The following is a 21,232-nucleotide window of genomic DNA, read 5'->3' as shown; positions in this document are numbered from 1 at the left end:
GTGGCTGCACGGGAGGAGCAGGATTCTGCACTGGCAGCGCTGTGAAGGGGGCTCACACGTTGGTCAGCAACTTGATGATTCTCAACGTGCCTCAATTTGGCTGTTGCATTTATTTTCCAGACTCGATCCTGGGTCCAGCTGGGACATACAGAGAAACTGTATGTACATATTTGGCTACAAGGGATTTTACTTAGAAAAATGAAACATTCTTGGGGGAAGGATATTGGGAATACCTTGAAATGGTAAGGCAGTTACTTAAATAAAACACTCTCTTTATCAGATTGAAGATTCTCCTTATGGGAGAATCTTTCCAAGTACTACTGAAAATCATCATCATCATCCAATAACCTGAGATGATGACCTGGATTTTAACAGCTAGGGAAATCACAGAATAGATCTAGTTGGAAGGTACTTGAAAGATCATCCTGTCCAACCTCTGACCCAGCACTGAAGGACCAACACAGAATGCCAAACTCACTAAGGGTGCTACACAAGAATGCCAAACTCACTAAGATGGTCCAAAGCACCTTGGGAACAAAATTCCTGATGTCCTGTGAATTTGTATTTAAACAGATGTAGTAGCTCTTGAGACAGGAAGGATTATCCAAGATTCCCTTCACCTTTTGCAGATACAGAAGTCTCCCTGAAGTCAGCATCCTCCTCTTTGGTCAAAAAGAGAGAAGCACAAGGAGAGCCAAGTACTTCACCCATTCCCCAGGAAGTCACAGGATATACTAATGCTTCCTGGGAAAAACCCATTGCACATATATCCTACTTCTAAATGTCAAAATGCTGCAAGTGCTGCGGAGGAGGAGCTCTTGGTAAGCATGTTCAGAAGAGTACTTCAGGGTAAGCATCACTGAACTTTGCTCATCAATGGTATTGGCAAACATGAAGACGCAGACAGTTTTTCCCTGCTTGCTCAGCAAGCTCTGGCCATCAGCCTCCTGCCTCAGGCACACAGGTTGGTGTGGCAGGAGGGAATTCTTCCCAGTCCTTTCAAGAAGAGAAAGGCTCTGCTGCCTGGGATGAACAGGTGGCTGCCATTCAAATCTGGAGGGGTCACTGGTCAGTGCTTTTCTTCACCCACATCACACAAACCAGGAGTTATTTGTTTGCTGTTGGTCTTTGGCAGAGCTGTGGGAATCCTGCTTTTCCAGACTGCACATAAACTGTGTACAGCAGATGGGATATATCTCCTATCCTTGTTGCTTGAAAGGCTTCACTTGGGAAGGTGGCCAGAAAACCTGCACATTTACTCCTCAGTGCTGCTGCTTACTTAGTTCTCATGACTAGTAAAAATTTTAACCAGGCTTCTGGTTAATGTTGATTTTTCTTCTCTGTGTTTCTTTAGGACAGAGCACAGCTGTGCTGGGATTCTCAAGGTTTCAAAACTAAGCTTCATCAGTGCCAAAGGAGGTGTTTGACTAACTGCTTTATGAACCAAGTTCCAGGAACTGTATTCTACCCAGGTCCAGAGATTGAGAGGGTTGATTCTGGTCCCACTCAGTTCTTTGGTTCTTTACCAGAGCTGGAAGCCTGAGCACCAACCTGAGGACTGTGGCAGCACTTGCCAAGGGTCTCTGTTCACTTTCTGTGGTCCAAGATGGTGTGTAACTGGAGTGAGGGGTGGAGTTCCCAGTCCAGACTTGGACTGAGACAACAGTTGCTTAAGTAGACAGATAGCATCGACTACTCACACTAATGACGTACAAAGAAAGAACAGACTTCTTGTTTCTAAATATAGCCCTTGGTTTCCAAAAGAAGGAAGAAACCATCTAGCATGAATGTGTTAATGCACAACTGGCCACGAAGGAGCTTTTGGATATCCTGTAAAGCAGGTCCCCACAACATGCAGCTCCAGGAAGATGCCTGCTTGATCCCTCAGCATCAAAACAGAAGTCATCCTGATTAGCTGTTCTAACAGCAAAGCAGCCACCTCCCTAATGAGAATGAATTGGCCCCATGACCACTTGACCAAAGGGAGTACTTTATGTCTTCTCCAGCCTATCTGCATTTGTACCTCTTTGGGCCACACTTAGCTTGTGCTGGATCTCCTCCAGCCAGTGAAGAAGTGAAAAAAAAACAACCCAAACCCAAGGAAGAGCAGAGGATAATATCATGGAGTAGAGCTTGAGAACAAAGAGGGTATGGAGGAAATGCTGCCTAGTACAGAAAGAAAAGGAATTTAAATTCCTGTGAGGAAAAAAAGCAAGCAGGCCACAAATTCATAAACAAAAAGCTAGTATTAGTCTGAGTTTAAACTGAACACAAGGGTAAAAAGCTTTGTATTCCAGCCACTGCCAAACCACCAGCCAAACGGTCTCTGGCTATAATTATCTGACAAAAGGCAAATACTGTAGCAGCCTTTCTTCTTTTACCCTAAGCTTTTGCATCTTTGCCACATGAGGAATGCAGTACTCTGCAGAAACACCAACTTTTTACACACTCTGAGGTAGCAGCTCCGTGCTTCCAGTGGTAAAAGCACTCAGAATTACAGTTAATGACTCCTAGGTTAGGTTCGGAAGTAATTTGTTCCCAATTGCTGTCTCTCAAGGCTGGAGCAGCCTTAATAGCAGGAATACTTCAGGGAGGGGCTTGTTTCTTCTGTTTGAATAGCTGAGGCACTGCACAGGAAAGATACTTTTATTAGTATTTACAGCACAAAGGTTGAAGCACTTAACACTCCTCTCAATGCCAGCCTGTGCTTCTGGAAACAATGCAGGCTGCAGTGTCCATTAGGATATTCCATCAGAGCCCTACAATGAACTGCATCTTAAGAAAAGGAAGCTTCAAAAAACAATTTGCAGCTTTGAGGCAAACATTCAGAATGGTGTTCTGCTAATTTAGACTAAACGATGCAAAGCCAGAGAGCATCACCCTAAAAATAGGTCCTACATACTCCTAAGCCTGCTTTCCACACCTGCAGAGTGTTCCCAGGACCTGCTGCAAAGCCAAATACCTGTGAATAAGACATGGAGAAAATGAAATCATTTTCTTCCAGCTTTGCTTGTAGTATTTGATGCAGAATGAGGAAATTATTTCCTCCAGCAGCTACTCGTACAACAGGAAAGCTACGTAAGGATTGCTCTGGTTAGTAGCTCCTCCAGAGTGTTGAGATTCCTTTAGATGATGCTATCTTGGGTCTGAGGCTGGTCTCACGACCTCCAGTACAACTTCCTAACAGTGTCAGTGCTAGCAGGGAGCACTGCATCTTCTCCTGAAGGTGCCCACTGCCTTCACCCACAAGCTGGCCCCTGAAGGTGCCCACTGCCTTCACCCACAAGCTGGTCCTGGTGTCCTAACACTGTCACAGTCCAGGAGCTGCAGCAGCTTCAACGCACAGGTCAGGAGTATATGAAATACAAAAATCTTCAGAGGTAGAGCTGCCATTTCCCTCTGTCAGCTCTAGAACATTCCTCATTCCTCCTATGTAGCATTCCTCTATTTAAGACAAGCACACAGAGGTCTTGGTTCTTCAAGGAGTGGGTGAAATGGGTCCTGTTAAGCCAAATACAACTACTAAGAACAACAACCATGATTGTGCATTGGAGAGAAGAGTTGGTCTTGGATGCTCTTTTCTTCTGTGTCAGAGGATGGATGGGTAGTGGTTGGAAAATAAACATGGGAATAGCTCTTTTGAGCAAACCATATTCATGAACATGGTAACAACTCCCTTCCTTCTCTGGAGAGGGTATGTGGGGTAGAAACAATAATCCTCAGTTCTAATGATCATGGGTTAAGTGCCTCTTGATGTTCCGTGTTTTCACAACACGTCTGTGGATAGCAATAGACTTAATCTAGAGAGGTTTGGCCCCTTGACAAATGGTCTCTACAGAGAGCAAACAGAACCAGGGCACTTAAATAACACCACAGTCACTAATGATATGATTATGGAAGGTGATAATGCAACAAGAAGGACTCTCAGCAGCTTCCAGGAGTTAACAGCTCATAGGAGAGGCTATTAGAAGAGAGGCACCCAATTTCTGCTTCACATGCTTGCTGTGATGTATAATCTTTTAAATAGATGGGGAAAAAACCAACACCAGCCCACAAGACAATAAAAAAACTCTTTTAACACGAATAACTTACTCTCTGTAGGCTTTGTGGTTTAAAGAACTTGTGGTAATTGAGTTCCAGAGCCACAAAAGCAGTTCTCAAGTCTTATCAGCCTACATTATACACCATCATGTCACCAAATTCAGAGAGGCAAAAGGAACAGTCTGTGTATGACTGGAAAAAGGGCTCATGTGTCAGTGCACAACTCTTACAGGGCACCAGACACTAGATTAAGGCTGCTTTTTTAAAGCTGAAGATTTTCCTCAGGGAAGCTCTGCACAAAGTCACTGAGCCCAAAGCTAGATTTCACTACAATTTCTTTTACTACTGAGAGGGTTTTTAGCACCTTCCCTGTATAGTTAATCAAAAATGATGGCCAAACAGTCACACAGTATTCATCTAGGCATTGAAATATGACAACTGAAATCATAGAATAATAGAATGTCAGGGACTGGAAGGGACCTTGAAAGCTCATCCAATCCAACTTACCTGCCAGAGCAGGATCACCTATACAAGATCACACAGGAACATGTCCAGGCAGGTTTTGAGTATCACCAGAGAGGGAGATTCCACAATCCCCCTGGGCAGCCTATTCCAGTGTTCTGTCATCCTCACAGGGAAAAAAAATCCTCATGTTTAAATGAAGCTTCCTGTGCCTCAGCTTCCACCCATTGCCCCTTGTCCTGTCATAAGGCATCACTGAGCAGTGCTTCCAGGCACTCACCTTCACATATTGATAAACATTGATGAGGTCACCTTTCTGTCTCCTCTTCTGTAGGCTAAAGAGCCCCATCTCTCTCAATCTCTCCTCAAGAGAGACATTCCATTCCCTTCATCATCTTTGTGGCTCTGCACTGGACTCTCAAGCAGTTCTATGTCCCCCTTGAACTGGGGGCCTCAGAACTGGACACAGTACTCCACATGTGACCTCACCAGGGCAGAGTAGAGGAGCAGGAGAACCTCTCTCTACCTACTAGCCACAGCCCTTCCAATACACCTCAGAAAGACATTGCCCCTCCTGGCCACCAGACCACATTGTTGGCTCATGGTCAATCTCCCATCAACTAGGACCCTGAGATCCTTTTCTCCTTTGCTGCCTTCCAATCACAGGATTGATCATGCCACAGTTTACACAATGTCACTTTCCTATTCTTCTCTCCTAGTCATTAAATGGAACTGCCACTTTGTTTTCATTCTGCTGGTTCTGTTTCCATGTTCTAAATCATTTCACTTTAGTGTTCATCTCTTCTTGGTATCAAATCACTGTTTAAACAGGGATGTTAGAAATGACATAGCAGCATAGACAAACACCAAGGCTTTCATCTTTCCCCCCCAGTTACTGTAAACTTATGCAACTTCTTTTTATGAAAAACAAACAAAACCCTCCAGGCCACTACTACTTTGTGCTGCACTTCTCCCAGCTCCCTCCAGTGTCCCTCTCTTGTTTTATGGAATTGCCTCCTGGGGAACACACTGGAGTTCAAAGCCAGGAATGTTCCCACTGCAGTCAAGACAAAGGATATGTGCCAGGGGCAGGATGTAAATTTCTATCTATAGTATAAGCCTTGTGTGGATTAAAGTGTTGAAAAAATGGAGTCTTGTCTGCTGGTGCCTGTCTTATCCCCGGGTCATTAATCCAGCTTTCCTCAGGAAATCTAGGACACTGGTAGTAGCTGCTACTGAGAGTATCAGTTATTCTAATCCATTTTGCTCACACTGTTTAATGGAAACTGGCTATCTTCCTAATTTAAACAGAAAGGAATCTCCCTCTTCCTCACCAGCTCTCATCGAGACCTCAAAGGCAGCCACTGCAAAAAAGAAGTTAGGCAGCCAAGGAGCAAGTCTTTTATTCTCTTCTTCCACTGTGTAATGAAGCTGAGAGCAGCTTTCACCCAAAGTTACCTGTGGCTCTGGGCTCCTTGTTGAGAAAGAACGTGACAGATTGTAGTGGGGTTTGCAGAGATGATGCCTCACAGACAGAGGTGTTCTCAATGGGAAAGAAGCCACACACGTCATTGAGGCTCTGCTTGGTGGAGGTTATTACCTCATTCCCATCGCTTCAGTGGCTAAGGCAGGAAGGAGGGTGACATTCTTTACTCCAATTCCAGCTCTTTGTAATCAAGAATGACGAAAACTCCCTGTGGAGCTTAATATCAGCCTTATCGTAACAGCGCAAGGGGCTGGGAAAAGCTGCTTCAAGAAGTCAGTGAATGCAGTGCCAGGAGTGCCATGGGAATGGGAATCTGAGCAAGACTGCCCAAGAGATAATGCCTCTAAATAAGACAGTGAAGGCAGAGATGCAAGGCTGTCACCATAAATCAACACTGTCTTTGTCCTTTGGTTCATCTGACTTGAATTTCTGCCCCAAGATCTCACACTCTGGGCATTAAGACTCCCTCACCACATCACGGTCTGAGCTCCTAAGGCTCCCCCAGACTGTGCTGTGTTTGTCAGTGCTTTACCTGCTGACTGGCAAAGCCTGCTGAAAACTCATTCTGCTGCTTGAGGACAGCCAGAAACAGAACAAGAGCCTCATGAGAGCAGGAACCAAAACCACAAAGCTTTTTCTGAAACATCATCTGGACAATCATGTAGCAACAACACTCCAGCAGCCATGCACAAAGCAAAGACTTCCACTGTCCTCCGAAGCCTGGACAGACTTTTCTCCAGAGACTAATACTAAAAAGGAAAACAAATAGACCCAGATTGCCTTGCATACCTCCAGGGTGGCCTGCTGTCTGATACACAGTTAGCTTCACTGCTCTGGTTCAGCTCAGAAAAACAAAACTCCTTCTCTATTCCATCACGGATGGAATATTTGTCTCTCTTGGTGCCAGCCTGGCACCTACAGAATCAGTCCAGGCCTCTCTATTTGTAAAGCCACATAAGAGATCCTAAAAGCAATTCATTTAGTGTAATCAGAGAAAGAAAACTACAGGCTGGCTCCAAGAGAACACTTCAGAATGTTTTAAGAAGTGGATGAAGCTCCCCATAAGTGGCACTAGAAGCCAAAAAGGGCACCACTCTCTGCAGAAAGAGTTACTCCAGAGACAGCTTTTGCTGGCTTAACAGAAATTACACTTGGAGAAGTCACAGTCCATGAATCATTTTCTGAGGACTGCATGTGAATGTTCCTCTCAACTTCAAACCCAAGGCCAGGAGAATTTCAGTGGATGAGATAGAAAATAAATGAACACAGCATGGAGGACACAGCATCAGGGGACAGCACTGCAGCACCACCAAACTGGCTTTACTCCTAAGTGTGTCTGCAACCAAGAGCTTCAACTGCTATCTGTCCCTCTCTGAATATGGCAGTGCTAGGAAATGACTCAAACTTTCAGAGCTCAGTTTACTTCAAGGCAAAGCTACTGCCTCTTACCTTCCAAACTCCTGCACTCTGCACCTAATGCTTCAAGAGCTGGTTGTAAAGAAAAGAAGAAAACTATTACTTGCTTTCAAAGAATGGACTCTGCTTTTATGAAAGCCTTGCTCCAGGGTGCATCTCATGCAGTGATAACTGCTTTTGTCTTCTGCTCTAAGCAACAAACAATATTATTCTTAAGAAAGAAAAATATCAACGTTCTATCAAACCAAGACTGCCCTACACAACCAGCATATATCATAGGAGGAACTGGTGTCTGTAACCAAGCTGTAGAAGGCAATTACAAGCAGAACCAAAGGCCTCTCAAGTGCATACAAACACCAGCCAGAGCTTGCTAAGTACAGCAATGGCCATACAAGAACTGGACAAACCATTGTGTCTGTTTAACAGTGAAAAATTCACTGCTAAGAAACAAGACATTTCTCAAGCAGTCAAAATCTGCTCAGCAATTGAGCAAGGGGACACAGTCTCAAGTTGTGCCAGGGGAAGTATAGGCTGGATGTTAGGAGGAAGTTCTTGCCAGAGAGAGTGATTGGCATTGGAATGGGCTGCCCAGGGAGGTGGTGGAGTCACTATCCCTGGAGGTGTTCAAGTTAAGACTGGCTGAGGCACTTAGTGCCATGGTCTGGTTGACTGAATAGGGCTGGGTGCTAGGTTGGACTGGGTGATCTTGGAGGCCTCCTCCAACGTGGCTGATTCTATGATTTAAAATCCCATTAAATTGCATCAGGTTAGAAAGAGAGAGGCCCCAGGCTGTAACCTTCGTTTGTTTGAAGCCAAAGAGGCAAAGAAATATTCCTTTGGTTTTATAGAAAGGACCAATGAAAAGACTCTGACAACAGCATACCCCCTACAGAAGCCTCCAGAAAAAAATATTAGAATTTCAAAATGTCATTTCAAAACCAGATGCCAAACTGAAACTGCTGCACACATCCATTCTTGTCTCACCATCAGTCAGATCTGATGCAGTAGGTATTTCACAGAATCACAGAAACATCCAGGTTGGAAAAGCCCCTCAGGAGCACCAAGGCCAACCTAGAACCCTACTCACAGAGATTCACCTTAAACCATATCCCTAAGCACCACATCCAAACCACCCTTAAACACATCCAGGGTGGGTGACTCCACCACCTCCCTGTGCAGCTCATTCCAGTGCCTGACCACCTTCTTCACGAAAAACCTATTCCTATTGTCCAGTCTAAACCTCTCCAGCCACAGCTTGAGGCCATTCCCCCTTGTTCTGTCCCCAATTACCTGTGAGAAGAGCCCAGCAGCAGTCTCTCCACAATGTTGTCTACAAAGTTGTAGACAGCAATGAGGTCTCCCCTCAGCCTCCTCTTCCTCAAACTGAACAGCCCCAAACGTTTATTTGGTGCTTTGTACACAAATTACTAAAAATAGTGTAATAGTGAGGACTGCAGCGTTAAAGAAATCTGAAGGAAGGAGCTGGAAAGCAGCCAGCAGAAGCAAACACACACAAGGCAGCATCCTGAAGCATACATCTTCATTTGAAGTGATGCTGCTTACTGCACACCTGTAGAAGTGATGAATCCCTAACTCTCCAGAGAAAAGTGAAAATGCAGCCATTCCATTACCTGGTAACCTTCAGTCTTCTTTTGACACCATTTCAACAGAGCGTTCCTCTTCGAACCGCCATACTCCCGAGCCAGGGCTGCCAGTGGGTCCTTTCTCTCCACACTAATCCAGAGAAGCAGAAGAGAGAAGCTAAATCTGCTTGAATTCTCTTAAGGTTTTTTTTTTTAACCAGTGTGTAAACATCTGCATGACAAAGCAGGATGGTAGCACAAAACTCAGTGTAAACCAAACTGTCACAGCTTTCAGAGCTTGCATTCTGTATCTGCTATCGAAACCAGGATTTGGGGTGTAGAACTGACTAAAGGATCTGAAATAGCAAATCCACATCCAGATGAGCTGCTGCAGAACAAGTCCTTGTAGAAGATGAAAAATCTCAAAGCTGGAGTGGAGCCAAGGCCCCAGGCACAATTCATAGAATGGCTTGGGTAGGAAGGGACCTCAAGGATCATCTCTTCTAATCTCCCTGCCATGGGCAGGGACACCTCTCAACCAGACTTGGCTGCTGGAGGCCTCATCCAACCTGGTCTTGGAACAGCCTCAGGGAGGAAGCATCCACAGCCTCCCTTGACAGTCTATTCCAGAGTCCCATCATCCTTGTACTGAAGAACCTACTAAGATCCAATCTAACCCTACTCTCTCTCTCAGCTTCAAACCATTCCCTACAGCAGTAGGACAGCCTTATGAGAAGTCCCTCTCCAGCATTCCTGTACCTGCTTTGTGACCAGCCCACACCTTCTGCTGTGGGAAATAATGGTGGAGATGAGGAAAATGTATGCTTTTTCTCATGACAGAAGAAAATTCTGTGCCCAGCTTTCCCTCAGACCTCAAAGCTCTTAGTCTTTAATGCACCATAGCATGCAAAGCTACAAGAAGCTAACGAGGATTGACCAACTCATGGAATTCTTGTGTCCAACTTAGTGGCTCCTGAAAGCTTGCTGTCCTCCTTTTGTCATGACTGCTCATTCTGCAGATAACTCTAGTTACTATAATCTGAATTTTGGTAGCTGGATCTCACACAGCCTAGTGATTCTGAACTAGACAGAGTAGCCAGCAGCAAGACAGGGGTCCATCAGCTTAGAGCATTCATCTTGGTGCCAGGAAATGCTGTCAATCTTTCCAGGGCACTGTTTATCAGAGGAAGCTGAGTTGGTACCTGAGTTTGCTTTGGGGTTTCAAGCTGCTGGGGGTAGAGGTAAGCATTCTGCTGCTGAAGGCCATAGGGGGTTTGCTGAGGGATTCCAGGGAGGGGCTTTTACGGAGGTAATGGTCTGGTTTCAGCTCCTCATTCCTCCCCTTCAGAAGGTCTGTGGGAAACGAAAGGAGGAAAAAAAAAGCTGTCAGTTTGCAGCCTGAGGAACTTGACTAATCACTGTCCTGCCACCCAGCACACAATATGTAGTCTGTTGTTTTGATTCTAAACAAATGTACTCATTTGTTCATTAAACACGCATAGGGGCTAGGAAACCTTGAGCAGATTAGAGGTGATCATAACAAGGAATGGCTTTGATGATTTCAACAGTACAGCCTGCCTGGTTTCCTGTGATTGATATTCCTGCTAGGGGGTAGGGGCCTCAGGTGAATGAGGGGAAATACCAATATCTACAGGCTTAAAGGTTCAAAAGCTGGTTGCCAGATATCCTCACCAGATGACTGACCAGCCCTAGCACAATAATTTCTTTGCTACCATTACCAAGTTTGTAACTCGAAAGCCTCTCGGTCTCCTGGACACAAGCTAGCTCAAGGCAGCAGTAAAAGGCACTTATTAGCACACGATGCTTGGCATCCCTTCTGACAGAACTTTGGGAAGTCTCAATATAAGCACAGGCAGCCAGATTTTAGTTACATGTAGTACATGTTTTACATTTATATCATTACCTAGATATGATGGTAATAACTATGTGTTTACACTCGTGTGCATATATAATAGGTATCCATAAAACCAAATCAACAAAATCAGTAGGCACAGGAGCCAACGTTGATAGGTTTCTGAAGAAAAGAGATCATACAAATCAAATTACCTCCCCATACCTATCTGCCGTGGGGTGGAGCCAGGTATGACACAGAAAGTGCTGGCTGCTTTGTTGCTGTAGACAAGCTATCAACAAGGCAGGGGCTGTGGCCAGCACATTATGAGCTCTTATCAGAAATTCACTGAATGTGGAACAATTTTTTTCTTCTCCTTTTCATTTACCTCTCAGTGTTCATTATCAGTTAATGCCATGTCACCTAGAGGGTGTGAGCTACTCCTTATCTCAGCTTCAACAAAGGCTAGTACCACTGAATCAGTCCTGAAGTGCTTTTCAACAGTAACTGGGGGGTGTGTATCAGCAGTTGCCAAACAAAAACCTCCTGCAAGCAGGAGTGAAGCTGCCCTTGTTTTGCCTCCTGAATTTTGCAAGATTAAAGCAGCATTTGCAGCTGCCAAAACTTGCAGGCATTTTTGCACCTTCTTTTCCACAGCATGAAGGGCTGCCACATCTATTAAGAAGTCCAGATAGGGAAGCAGAGAATCCAGTGCCAGGAGAGTCTCTTTTGCAGCATTTTGGCTGTTGGCAGAGCTTTGCTGCACTGGACTGCATACACCTTGCTCAATCAGGGTCACTTCTTCCACTCACCTGTACCTGCTCTCTCTGCACCAGGAATCCATAACAAAAAAAGAAACAGCAGACATTGTAGAAGTCTTTTTGTTGGTGTTCCTCTATATATTCCAAATGTGCATGGCTCTTCCAGCTCCTCATTGTGCTGGATTTATGGGGAACTGCTACACCAGTCAGACAGATAACCACTGGATGATTCTACCTTAGACTTATTTAAGCTGATTCTGTTTTAAACTTAAAATCCTTAACTTTATTTTTCATTCTTAAAGAGTATTCTGCTTAGAGAAACAGAATTACTGCAAAAGGCACGTCAGTAAGTAAAGATTGAACATTATAGAGAGGGATGTAGTTTTTCACTGGTTTATAATCACAGGCAAATGAAATAAACCAAAAAAGTGCTGTTAAATTATCATTAACATAACTGGACTGGCTAAAGGCACAGCCTAATTAGGAAATGCTGTGCTAATCATTCAGGATGTGTTCATGCATGGTACAGTAAAAGGAAAGAGAAGGAAGGCTCCCAGATAGCTCTAGAGGCTATTGGAAGCATGTAGCTGGGAAGAAAAGATGGATAAGATGAGGGCATATTAGGAGTCATTTAGAAGGAGAAGCAGGGTAATAACTGTATGAAAAACATGCAAGGTGATTAAGGCAAATGACATCCTGCCAGCACTGCCTGCACTAGGTACAGAAGCCTTGTGGTTACCAGCTTGAATTATGCCTGCAGTAGTGCAAGGTGAGAGCACCCAATTCTGCACTCCAAGCCTCACTTCCCCCAGTAACAGACTTCCTTTGATTTACTTCAGGCTGCTAGGAACTCCAGCACAGATGCAGTAAACCTCTGACTCTAAATTAAAAGATTGTAGCCAAAGATCAGCTCTCTCTGAGAATAAATCCATGCTCCTCTCCAATCACAGAAAATTTGGGTCACATTAAGGGCATTACAGAACCCTGCTGTGATACTGGTCAGATGGAATCAGCCAGAAGATTATTATTGTGGAGACTACTTCACTCTGAATTTCCTTGGGGATATTTTTTAACTCAATGCTCTTTGCAGAGGGCTTGGATCAACTGTCTTCCAGGATTATTTAGATTGGAACCAGAGCTATTACAACTTTATAGTGAGTAAGCCTTTGCTATGGATTATTTGAACTAAATTAAATCCAGGTACAAAGAGAAGCTGTAGACAGAGAAACCTGTCAGATAAGCAACCATCAATTTTATTTTCTTTTGCCATGCAATGGCTAATAAAATATCTGTTTATTTCAATAGATTTTCACAGCACAATTGCCTGTGGGTAATAACAGTAATTACCCATGGCCTGAAGAAGGATATTTATTATTGAGGGCTGTCATTATATTATGCAGTTGACTCATTACTTCACTCTACAGTCAACTGGTAGAGATTAAAAAGATTATGTTCTGTTTAGCATCCATTATACACTGTCATGAAAGATAATTTCTGGAAACCAACACACATAACTAAGTAAACTCTGTCTGTTCCATTGATGACTTCTGCTTGCTTAGCATTTACTTCTACAGCAGAAAGCAACAGCACAAACAAGATATTATTTGCTTTTTGCCCTATAAGCCCTTTTGCTGTTCAGATACAGAACTCTTCAGCCTTGAATGGTGGATGGGGAGGCTTAGCAAGTTACCTGAAGGGTCTAAAAACGAAGATAAGATCTAATTTCTCTCCTGTACTAGCAAACTACTGCAGAAAATCCACTCTACCAGGGAAGAAGTTGAGACTGATTTTTTTTTTCTGGTCCTCCCTACAGTTCCACTTCAGGAATGTAATATTTCATCTGCCCCTAAAAATTCAATAATCAGTTGTTGCTAGCTTTGATTTCCAATGCAACAACTACATTCAGGACTAGATAAATAAAACAAAGGGCCCCTGAGAAAATGGGAAACAAACTCTGGTAGGAAAGAATATTAAATGACAAGGGAACAAAAGCAAAGTGTGAAATAAAAACAAACTCATCTCATGAGAAGTCTCAGAACAAACTACTTGGAGCCCAAGTGTGAGTGCTCCTAAAGCAGTCACAATGGCGTCTGAAATGTTTGATGTCTTTCAAATGAAGTTCAGTTTAAACACAAATAAACCTTCAGAAGACAGTGCTCTGGACTCACTCCAGATATATACATGTTGAAGAGAATCCAATCCTCTCCAGTTCCACAGCATGGATTAGAGAGGTGCCATGGATACTTTGGAAGAAAGGAGGCAAGTTTGTGTTGGCAAGCCATACTGTATCAGCTATCTTTTACTTTTCTAAGGCTACAATCAAAATGGGAGTGGAAACACAACAAAATTAATAAGCTCTCTAAAACAAAAGACTCTGAAGACACTTTTTTGTGTCTCTTTGACCATATTAGAAGAAGAAAAACAGTCCAGGCAGAGGCCAACAGTTCCTGACAAGCTTTTGCTAATCAAAATAGGCAAGGTTTGTCCATTCCCTGCAACTTACCTGCAAGAGGAAGGTCTGAAAGATCTGTGTGCCTGGCAACACCCTTGCTGGCTGGCTTGGTGTTGTTATAAACAGAATGTCTCTGTCAAACAAACAAATGTACAAGGTGCAGTTAAAAAATACTAATCACCATACTTAAATGGGCAAGCAGAAAGAAGAGATGCTTCTGGTATCTCAAGATCACAAAGCAGAGGGAGGAATAAACCTTCCAACAAGGTGTCAGCTGTAGCTACAGCTGGGCAAATGGTTGTGAAAAATAAAAAGAGGAAAGGAACAATATTTTTAAGTGTTATTCTGTTTGTTCCTCAACTACTCCACAGTTCTATTTGCACCATTTTTGCTCACAGGTGTCAAACACCAAATCATGCTTCTATTGCCTAGCTTAATTTCATGTCTCTTGTACCTCACTTCCAATAATCAAAATCTATTTTGCGGTCAGCAGCGACCAAGGTTCAGAACTGCACTCCAAAGAGTTCACATCCGTCCGCTGAGACCTCTATGCTGCAGTCAAAGACAAACTCACTTTGATCCTTTTTGTTAGTACTACAGTATTTGATGTTTCACAGCAAATAAACAGATGAGTTTCCCTTTCCTCTTGTCAGCACATGCACGTTGTCATGCTGAAGCTGTGTCATGCTCTACTGAACACTGCATCCACTCATTTGAAAACCACGAGGATGGAAAGAGTAATCCATACCTGCATGGGGGAAACAGCAGCTGCTGGGGCTGTCCTCACTGGAATTCCACTTAGAGGGCTCCTGGGGACCTTGTGAACTGTGATATTTTGTCCAGTGCTACCTACAAGGCAAAAACGTGTAAACATTTGCAATTCAAAGCCAGATATCTCCCTCTTGTCAGAGCAGGAAACCACGGGTGCAGTGACAGTCCAGAGGGAGTCTTTATGCGCCAAGCACCAACAGAAACATCCATTAAGGAGCCAAGAAACAGCACAGAATGGCAAAAATATCTGTGTGCTACTAGAAAAAACTCACTGCAAAACAGTGTTCAGATACCTGAGCATCCCAAGTCAAATGACTTTATCAGGGACTTCACAGTGGCAGCAGATTCTGAGGGGGTGGGAGATGCTCTGCTAATGCAGACTCCTTGCCAGCGGTTGGTCGTATCAGCCTCTAGAGAGTCCACCTCTTCAGTTGTCAGCCTGCAAAGGAGAAACCAGATCAAAGTCAGGAGTGGCAGGAAAGGCAAGCAGAGATTAAAGGCCCTTGTATGTAACAAGGCAACTCCAGCGATGTGCATCTGTTACTGCAGTGCCCCCAGCACAGACCACTCCTCGGAGGGTTCACGTCGCTTGCTCAAAGAGCCTGGCAAGCATTAAACCCTTGAGTCTCACAAACCTTTCTGAGTTGTTAACCATAGCATCCTCGCACAGGATGGGGAATTGTGGTACTAAAACAGCATTTTGATGAGATCCTGTTTTGGCAATGGGAGAGATTTGACTTGGAATAAGTCAGGGTTGGAAGGGACCACAAGGATCTACTTCCAACCCCTCTGCCACAGGCGGGGACACCTCACACTAGAGCAGGCTGCCTAGAGCCTCATCCAGCCTGGCCTTAAACACCTCCAGGGATGGGGCTTCCACCACTTCCCTGGGCAAGCCGTTCCAGGGCCTCACCACCCTCATGGTGAACTTCCTCTTAACACCTAGTCTGAATCTTCCCATTTCTAGCTTTGTCCCATTCCCTCCAGTTCTGTCATTACCTGACAGCCTAAAAAGTCCCTCCCCAGCTTTCTTGTAGGCCCCCTTAAGATACTGAAAGACATTGACTTGATGATCTCTGGAGGTCCCTAAGGTTCTGTGATTCTGAGGTTCATGAGTACTCATCAGTGATTACCTGAAGATGGCCTTTCAACACAGCACAGGGGCCCTGGGGCTACTCTGGTTCCCTGTGTATGATGAGGAGAGTAACCAAAGAGGAGGATGCTATTTGACTCTCAGAGGATCACAGGATGTCAGGGGGTGGAAGGGACCCAAGGAGATCATGGAGCCCAACTCCCCTGCCAGAGCAGGACAATACTCTCTAATACAGATCACAGAGGAACACATCCAGACAGGCCTTGAAAGTCTCCAGAGAAGGAGACTCCACAACCTCTCTGGAGAGCCTGTGCCAGTGCTCTGTGACCCTTACAGTAAAGAAGTTCCTCCTTGTGTTGAGGCAGAACCTCTTTTCCTGCAACTTACATCCATCACAGGGAGCAGTGAGCAGAGCCTGTCCCCCCCCACTCCTGGACAGCCTGCAGATACTTATAAACATTTATCAAATCCCCTTTAAGTCTTCTTTTCTCCAGACTAAAATGCCCCAGGTCCCTCAGCCTCTCCCCATAAGCCATGCCCTCCTGTCCCCTGATCACCCTCGTAGCCCTCCACTAGACCCTCTCCAGCAGGTCCCTGTCCCTCTGAAACTGGGGAGCCAAACCTGAACACGGATTTCAAGATGAGGTCTGGCCAGGGCAGAGCAGAGGGCGAGAAGAACCTCCCTTGATCTGCTGGACACACTCTTCCTAATACACCTCCGGATCCCACTGGCCTTCTTGGCCACAAGGGCACATTGCTTGCTATAGATAACTTGTTATGCACCAGGACCCCCAGGTTCCTCTCCACAGGACTGCTTTCCAGCAGATCACCTTCCAGCCTGCCCTGGTAGAGTTTATTATTCCTCCCCAGGTGCACTTGTCCTTGTTGAACCTCATCTGGTTCCTCTGTGCCCAGCTCTCCAGTCTGTCCAGGTCTCTCTGGATGGCCACACAGCCTTCAGCTGGATCAGCCAAGCCTCCCAGCTTGGTGTCATCAGCAAACTTGCTGAGCAGACACTCTGTGCCCTCATCAGTGTCATTAATGCCTTAATCTGGCATGCTCACTGCTAGAGTAATTTTGACAGGTTAAAACACCATAACTGAAAATAACTGGACAGGGTTCAGGTAATAGCCATAAAAATTCAACCAGAAAATAACCTCCATAGTGGAAAACATTGTCAACTTAACTCTTACAGCCCATCTCAGAGCCACCTCACCACCAGCCTGGTACTGGGATTGTGAGCCTTAGGTGAGCAGTTGGACTTGAACATTTCAGAGGTCTCTTCCAACCTCAATGGTTCTATCAACAAGGACAGCTGCTGAACAAGTGAACTCTCCATCACAGCCCATAAGCAATCGTATAAGGAATGCAACTAATGAAATGCCTCATCCTAGCAGGCACAAGAACACCAAAATTCAAATGCCAGAATGAAGATAGAAGAATTCACACTAGAGATAAGGCTTGGATACTAAGAGCAAAGAGCAGTCACTTACTCCATTGAAAAGAAATGTTGAAGTCAAGGTTAGGTGCTGGACTTAGAGGAGTTAGTGAAGCCCTCTATTAGACAGCAAATGGGATCACAGAGTGCAACTGTTCCTTCTAATCATGCATTTTACAGATCCAGCTGCCACTGCTTAGCAATGACACTGTACTTACCTGGCAGATCTCAAGTGCAATTGTCTAGCAAAGTCTAGTCCCATTAAAAGAGAGTATTTGCATACAGCTTCCCTCATCTCCTAGCTGTTTAGGACATGTGTGTGCATCACTTTCCCTACTTAAAAGTGTGGTAGCCACTAAGAGCTGCATGAACAAAAGCCCAGAACTCATTTCAAAAGAGGGCTGGAGGACTCTGCCCAGAAAGTGCTTATAGGGTTGGACAACTTCTGCTGAGCTAAACCAGAGAAGCCAGAGCCTTTTTCTTACCCCTTTAGCATCACAGCCTACAACATGCAAGTGGCTAAAGGGTGCCAGGAAATAAGGGAATAAGAGTGACTCAGGTTTCTATTTCTGGCAGGGTTTAAGGAGGTGCTGTCTTTAAGCAGATATTGGCTATTCCTTTGCTAATTCATTCAAGCTCTTTGTGTGCCACGGGAGCCTGCAGAGGCAGATGGTTAGAGAAAAGGTCATTTCAGTTCCATTCTCCATTTAATCCAATTAAGAGGAAAGGCAGATTGGCAAGGATTCACTGAGCTCCAAGTGAGCCAGTGTTGTGCCAAGTGATTTTAAGTTTTATCTTTTGCTTTTTCTTCTGTGGCTTCATAAAGCATAAATGGCAAAATGACAGGTGACAGCAACAGTATTTTAGTTACACAAAACAAAAGCTAAAGGAGTCCTGCTTCTAGTAAAGCATAGAGGAAAACCAAGTTCATTGTGGCCCTGGGTAGCCTGATTTGGAGGTTTCCCTGCTCACTACAGGAAGGTTGGACAAAATGACCTTTGAGGGTCCCTTCCAGCCCAACTGAACCTGTGACAGATTTCTGTCACCCAATGCAATCCATTAGGCTTTCAGAAATTAAACAGGCCACTGCACAAGAGTTCTGCTCAGTTAGCCAGGTAACAAGGGTATGCACAAGGTCTGTGGAGCGTTACCAGAAAGAAGAAAGGAATAGTAAATACCTGTAGGTTAACAGGTAGAATCCAAGAACAAAAGCCAGAGGTATGCTCCTGGCAGCCATCACTTCACTGGTTAGGACTCAACTCTGAGTCCAGTTCTAACCTCACAGACTGGTCTAGCCTTTGACTGCACAGGGATGCAAACACATCAAATCACATTAGGGCAACTAGAGCAGCTCCTGTGCCATGCCACAGAAGAGTCCACTGAGAAATCAGCTGCCGTTATTCTGTCACTGGGCAGGGTAATTAGGGAGATTCAAGTGCTGGAGCTACTACCGGTTCCAATTTTGTTAGGATGCTTCCTGCATTTGCAAGAGGCTTCTAATGCACTCTGGAACAACCTCCTAGATTAAGCACAATCACATTAGGAAACTGAGGCTTCTCATGCTGCATACCATGGCATGAGAGGTAGGAGGAGCAGAGCAGAGATGAGTCTGCTTAAGCTAAAACCAGCCATGGCAGCCAGCAAGCAATGGAGAGTTATGAGACTCAGCTAAGTGCTTTCCAGTTTTCAAGAGAAAAATCTGTATGAAGAGGGGTGCAGGTGTGTGTATACAGAGGGGTTTCTTAAGAGATAAGCAGACCAGTACAAGTTTAACTTGCAGTAGGAAGCTAATTCAGGAGGAATATGGGAGAACGTGACTTAGATTAACAAGAAGCCCCAGCTTCAAACCAAAAATGATTCCTTGTGCAAAGAACTTATTCAGCCCAGTGTATTTTAGGCCATCCAGGCAAGTAAGCAAGCTCTGCTACAAAGGGGATGGATTTGAAGAAAATGTCATCCACTGCTGTGTGCTTTCCTTGAAACAAAAGTGAATGGTTTATACATTAAGGCTGCAAGTGCAGCTGGCTAAAGTGGAGCAGCTCCAGGAGGAAGGATACTCACTTCAGGCACAAAGGAAGTAAGAATTCCAGACCTTTCCACAAAAATCACAGTTGAGTTTCATTCAGTCATTCAAAGGGAAGAGAAGTTGGGGCAGTGAGCTTTTTTCTAGTGGCAAGAGTTAGCCTCCTTGTTTTCCAGGTCTGGAATACATGAGCAATGGACAGTCAAAGCACAGATCCTTCTATGCTTCATGTATAGATTTGGGCAAGAGCAGCTTTCATGTCTGTGAAACTTGTAAACTGCTTCACTGGCCTCTTTGTTACAGGTGACCTGAGACCACAGAACCCTATTTTCAGAAATAATTTCTCTGCAATCTATTCTTTGACACAGTTCCTCTTATTGTTGTGAATCCTCCTGAACTCCAAGAGACACAAAAAAGAGACACAGCTACTGATGCACAGAATAGAAGTGAGGCCAAGAGCAGGCAGCAGCCAATTCCAAACACTTAAACATTTATTTGGCACTTTAATATGTATTTTTTAAACATAAGAACCAACATTCAACAGCTGCCAGCACAGAAAAGAAAGGCAACACAAATGTGTATATACGTGTGTACACTCCAGTGGCACAGCACAAAAGTGAAGGCCATGCCAAAGCCAGGATGGCCTGCAGAGTATTCTGCTAGCTCAGCCTGCTCTGAGACCAGGCCCTTGCTAGGTCTTCACATCCAGAAGGAAAGGATGGAAATCCCACAGCCAAAACAAAATTCCCATCCTGGAACGAATCCTGATGATTTCCAGGTTTCTCCTTAGCATCCAAGAAAAGCTCTCTCCAGGAATCTCCAGTGGCAAAGCTGAACTTCAGCAAGTTCTTCCCTGATGATCATGTACTTCACCTGAGTAGAGGGCATGAGAAACACTCCCTTCTGAGAGGATATTCACTAGGGGCTCGATACATTCATTTCTTTTCCTTCTGGCTTCCCCATCTGCAATTCTCACAGCCAGGACAGAGCGCATGTGGGAGACTCTTTGTGCAAGTCACAGGACGTGCTCCGTGGGCACCACCCTGCTTCCCAGCACAGCCTGAGCCAGACACGCCACCCAGTGGCCACAGCCGTCTTGATGCAACACCAAACACCTGAAAGCGCCCAAGCAGCTGACACTGAGGAAATCACTTCATGGTTCTACTCAGCTTTCCGGCTGGCTTTCAGTCACCTGTTGTGTGCACATCCTCATCTGTGTGCAGACATGGAGCTAGACACAGACTTGGGAAAAAAATACTATATGTAGAACTCAGTGTGTATGCATCTTCCAAACCAGACACATGCACTCAGGTCCAGCTTCTCCTGAAGTTCAAAATGGCATGTTTCAACTCCTGATTCCATGGCAAACATCCCTGCTCCTCAGAAAAAAAACAACCCTCGGTTACTTCAGCTCCCCAAATCCCTGTGATTATTTCTTATGGTATAGTTTGCTTTAGATTAATTCAAAACTTCTTCTGCCTCATGAAGCCTTCTGAAATGGAGAATTTGCTCTTGCCCATGAGGTGGAGGTGAACCTGAGCAGCATTCACAGTTTGATAGACACTTGGTTTTTGCAGGGCAATAAAAAAACAAAACCTGGAAGTGCTTTCTCAGATTGAAACTCCTTTTTTTTCAGCAGCGAGTTGAAGGTATGTCCTGAAGTGTCTCACAGGCCTGGCCATGCATCCATGCAGGGCTGTGTTAGCTGGCAGAGATCAGGCACCTATGGAGACAGAGACAACAATCGGAGGAGTTAAGCAGTTAAGCAGCAATGCAGAGGCCATCCTTAGGCACGGTTCTACTGCACAGTCAATCACCCATCATCACTACACAAAAGGGAGATGGTAAGATGCT

At 44.7% G+C, this 21,232-nt stretch overlaps 1 protein-coding gene across 6 annotated transcripts in view; it reads right to left on the bottom strand.

Annotated features, from left to right (window-relative positions):
* SPECC1 (sperm antigen with calponin homology and coiled-coil domains 1) overlaps nucleotides 1-21,232 on the bottom strand; it is a 108,434-nt gene that overhangs the window by 15,875 nt on the left and 71,327 nt on the right. For 3 of the 6 annotated variants that reach the window (XM_064166467.1, XM_064166466.1, XM_064166470.1), the window contains 5 exons: nucleotides 15,118-15,263; nucleotides 14,802-14,902; nucleotides 14,105-14,186; nucleotides 10,191-10,341; nucleotides 9,037-9,139 (listed from right to left, as the gene is read on the bottom strand). In XM_064166467.1, the coding sequence (XP_064022537.1) occupies nucleotides 9,037-9,139; nucleotides 10,191-10,341; nucleotides 14,105-14,186; nucleotides 14,802-14,902; nucleotides 15,118-15,263 (583 nt within the window). Of the gene's footprint in view, nucleotides 1-3,280; nucleotides 3,502-9,036; nucleotides 9,140-10,190; nucleotides 10,342-14,104; nucleotides 14,187-14,801; nucleotides 14,903-15,117; nucleotides 15,264-19,851; nucleotides 21,102-21,232 lie in introns of those variants that run through there. The other 3 variants (XR_010307387.1, XM_064166472.1, XM_064166468.1) reach the window with 2 other exon arrangements.

The sequence above is a fragment of the Pogoniulus pusillus genome, chromosome 27 (assembly GCF_015220805.1).
Source record: "Pogoniulus pusillus isolate bPogPus1 chromosome 27, bPogPus1.pri, whole genome shotgun sequence".
Taxonomy (NCBI): Eukaryota; Metazoa; Chordata; class Aves; order Piciformes; family Lybiidae; genus Pogoniulus; species Pogoniulus pusillus.
The sequence above is the reverse complement of the archived record's forward strand: the minus strand, read 5'-3'. Positions and strand labels throughout refer to the sequence as shown.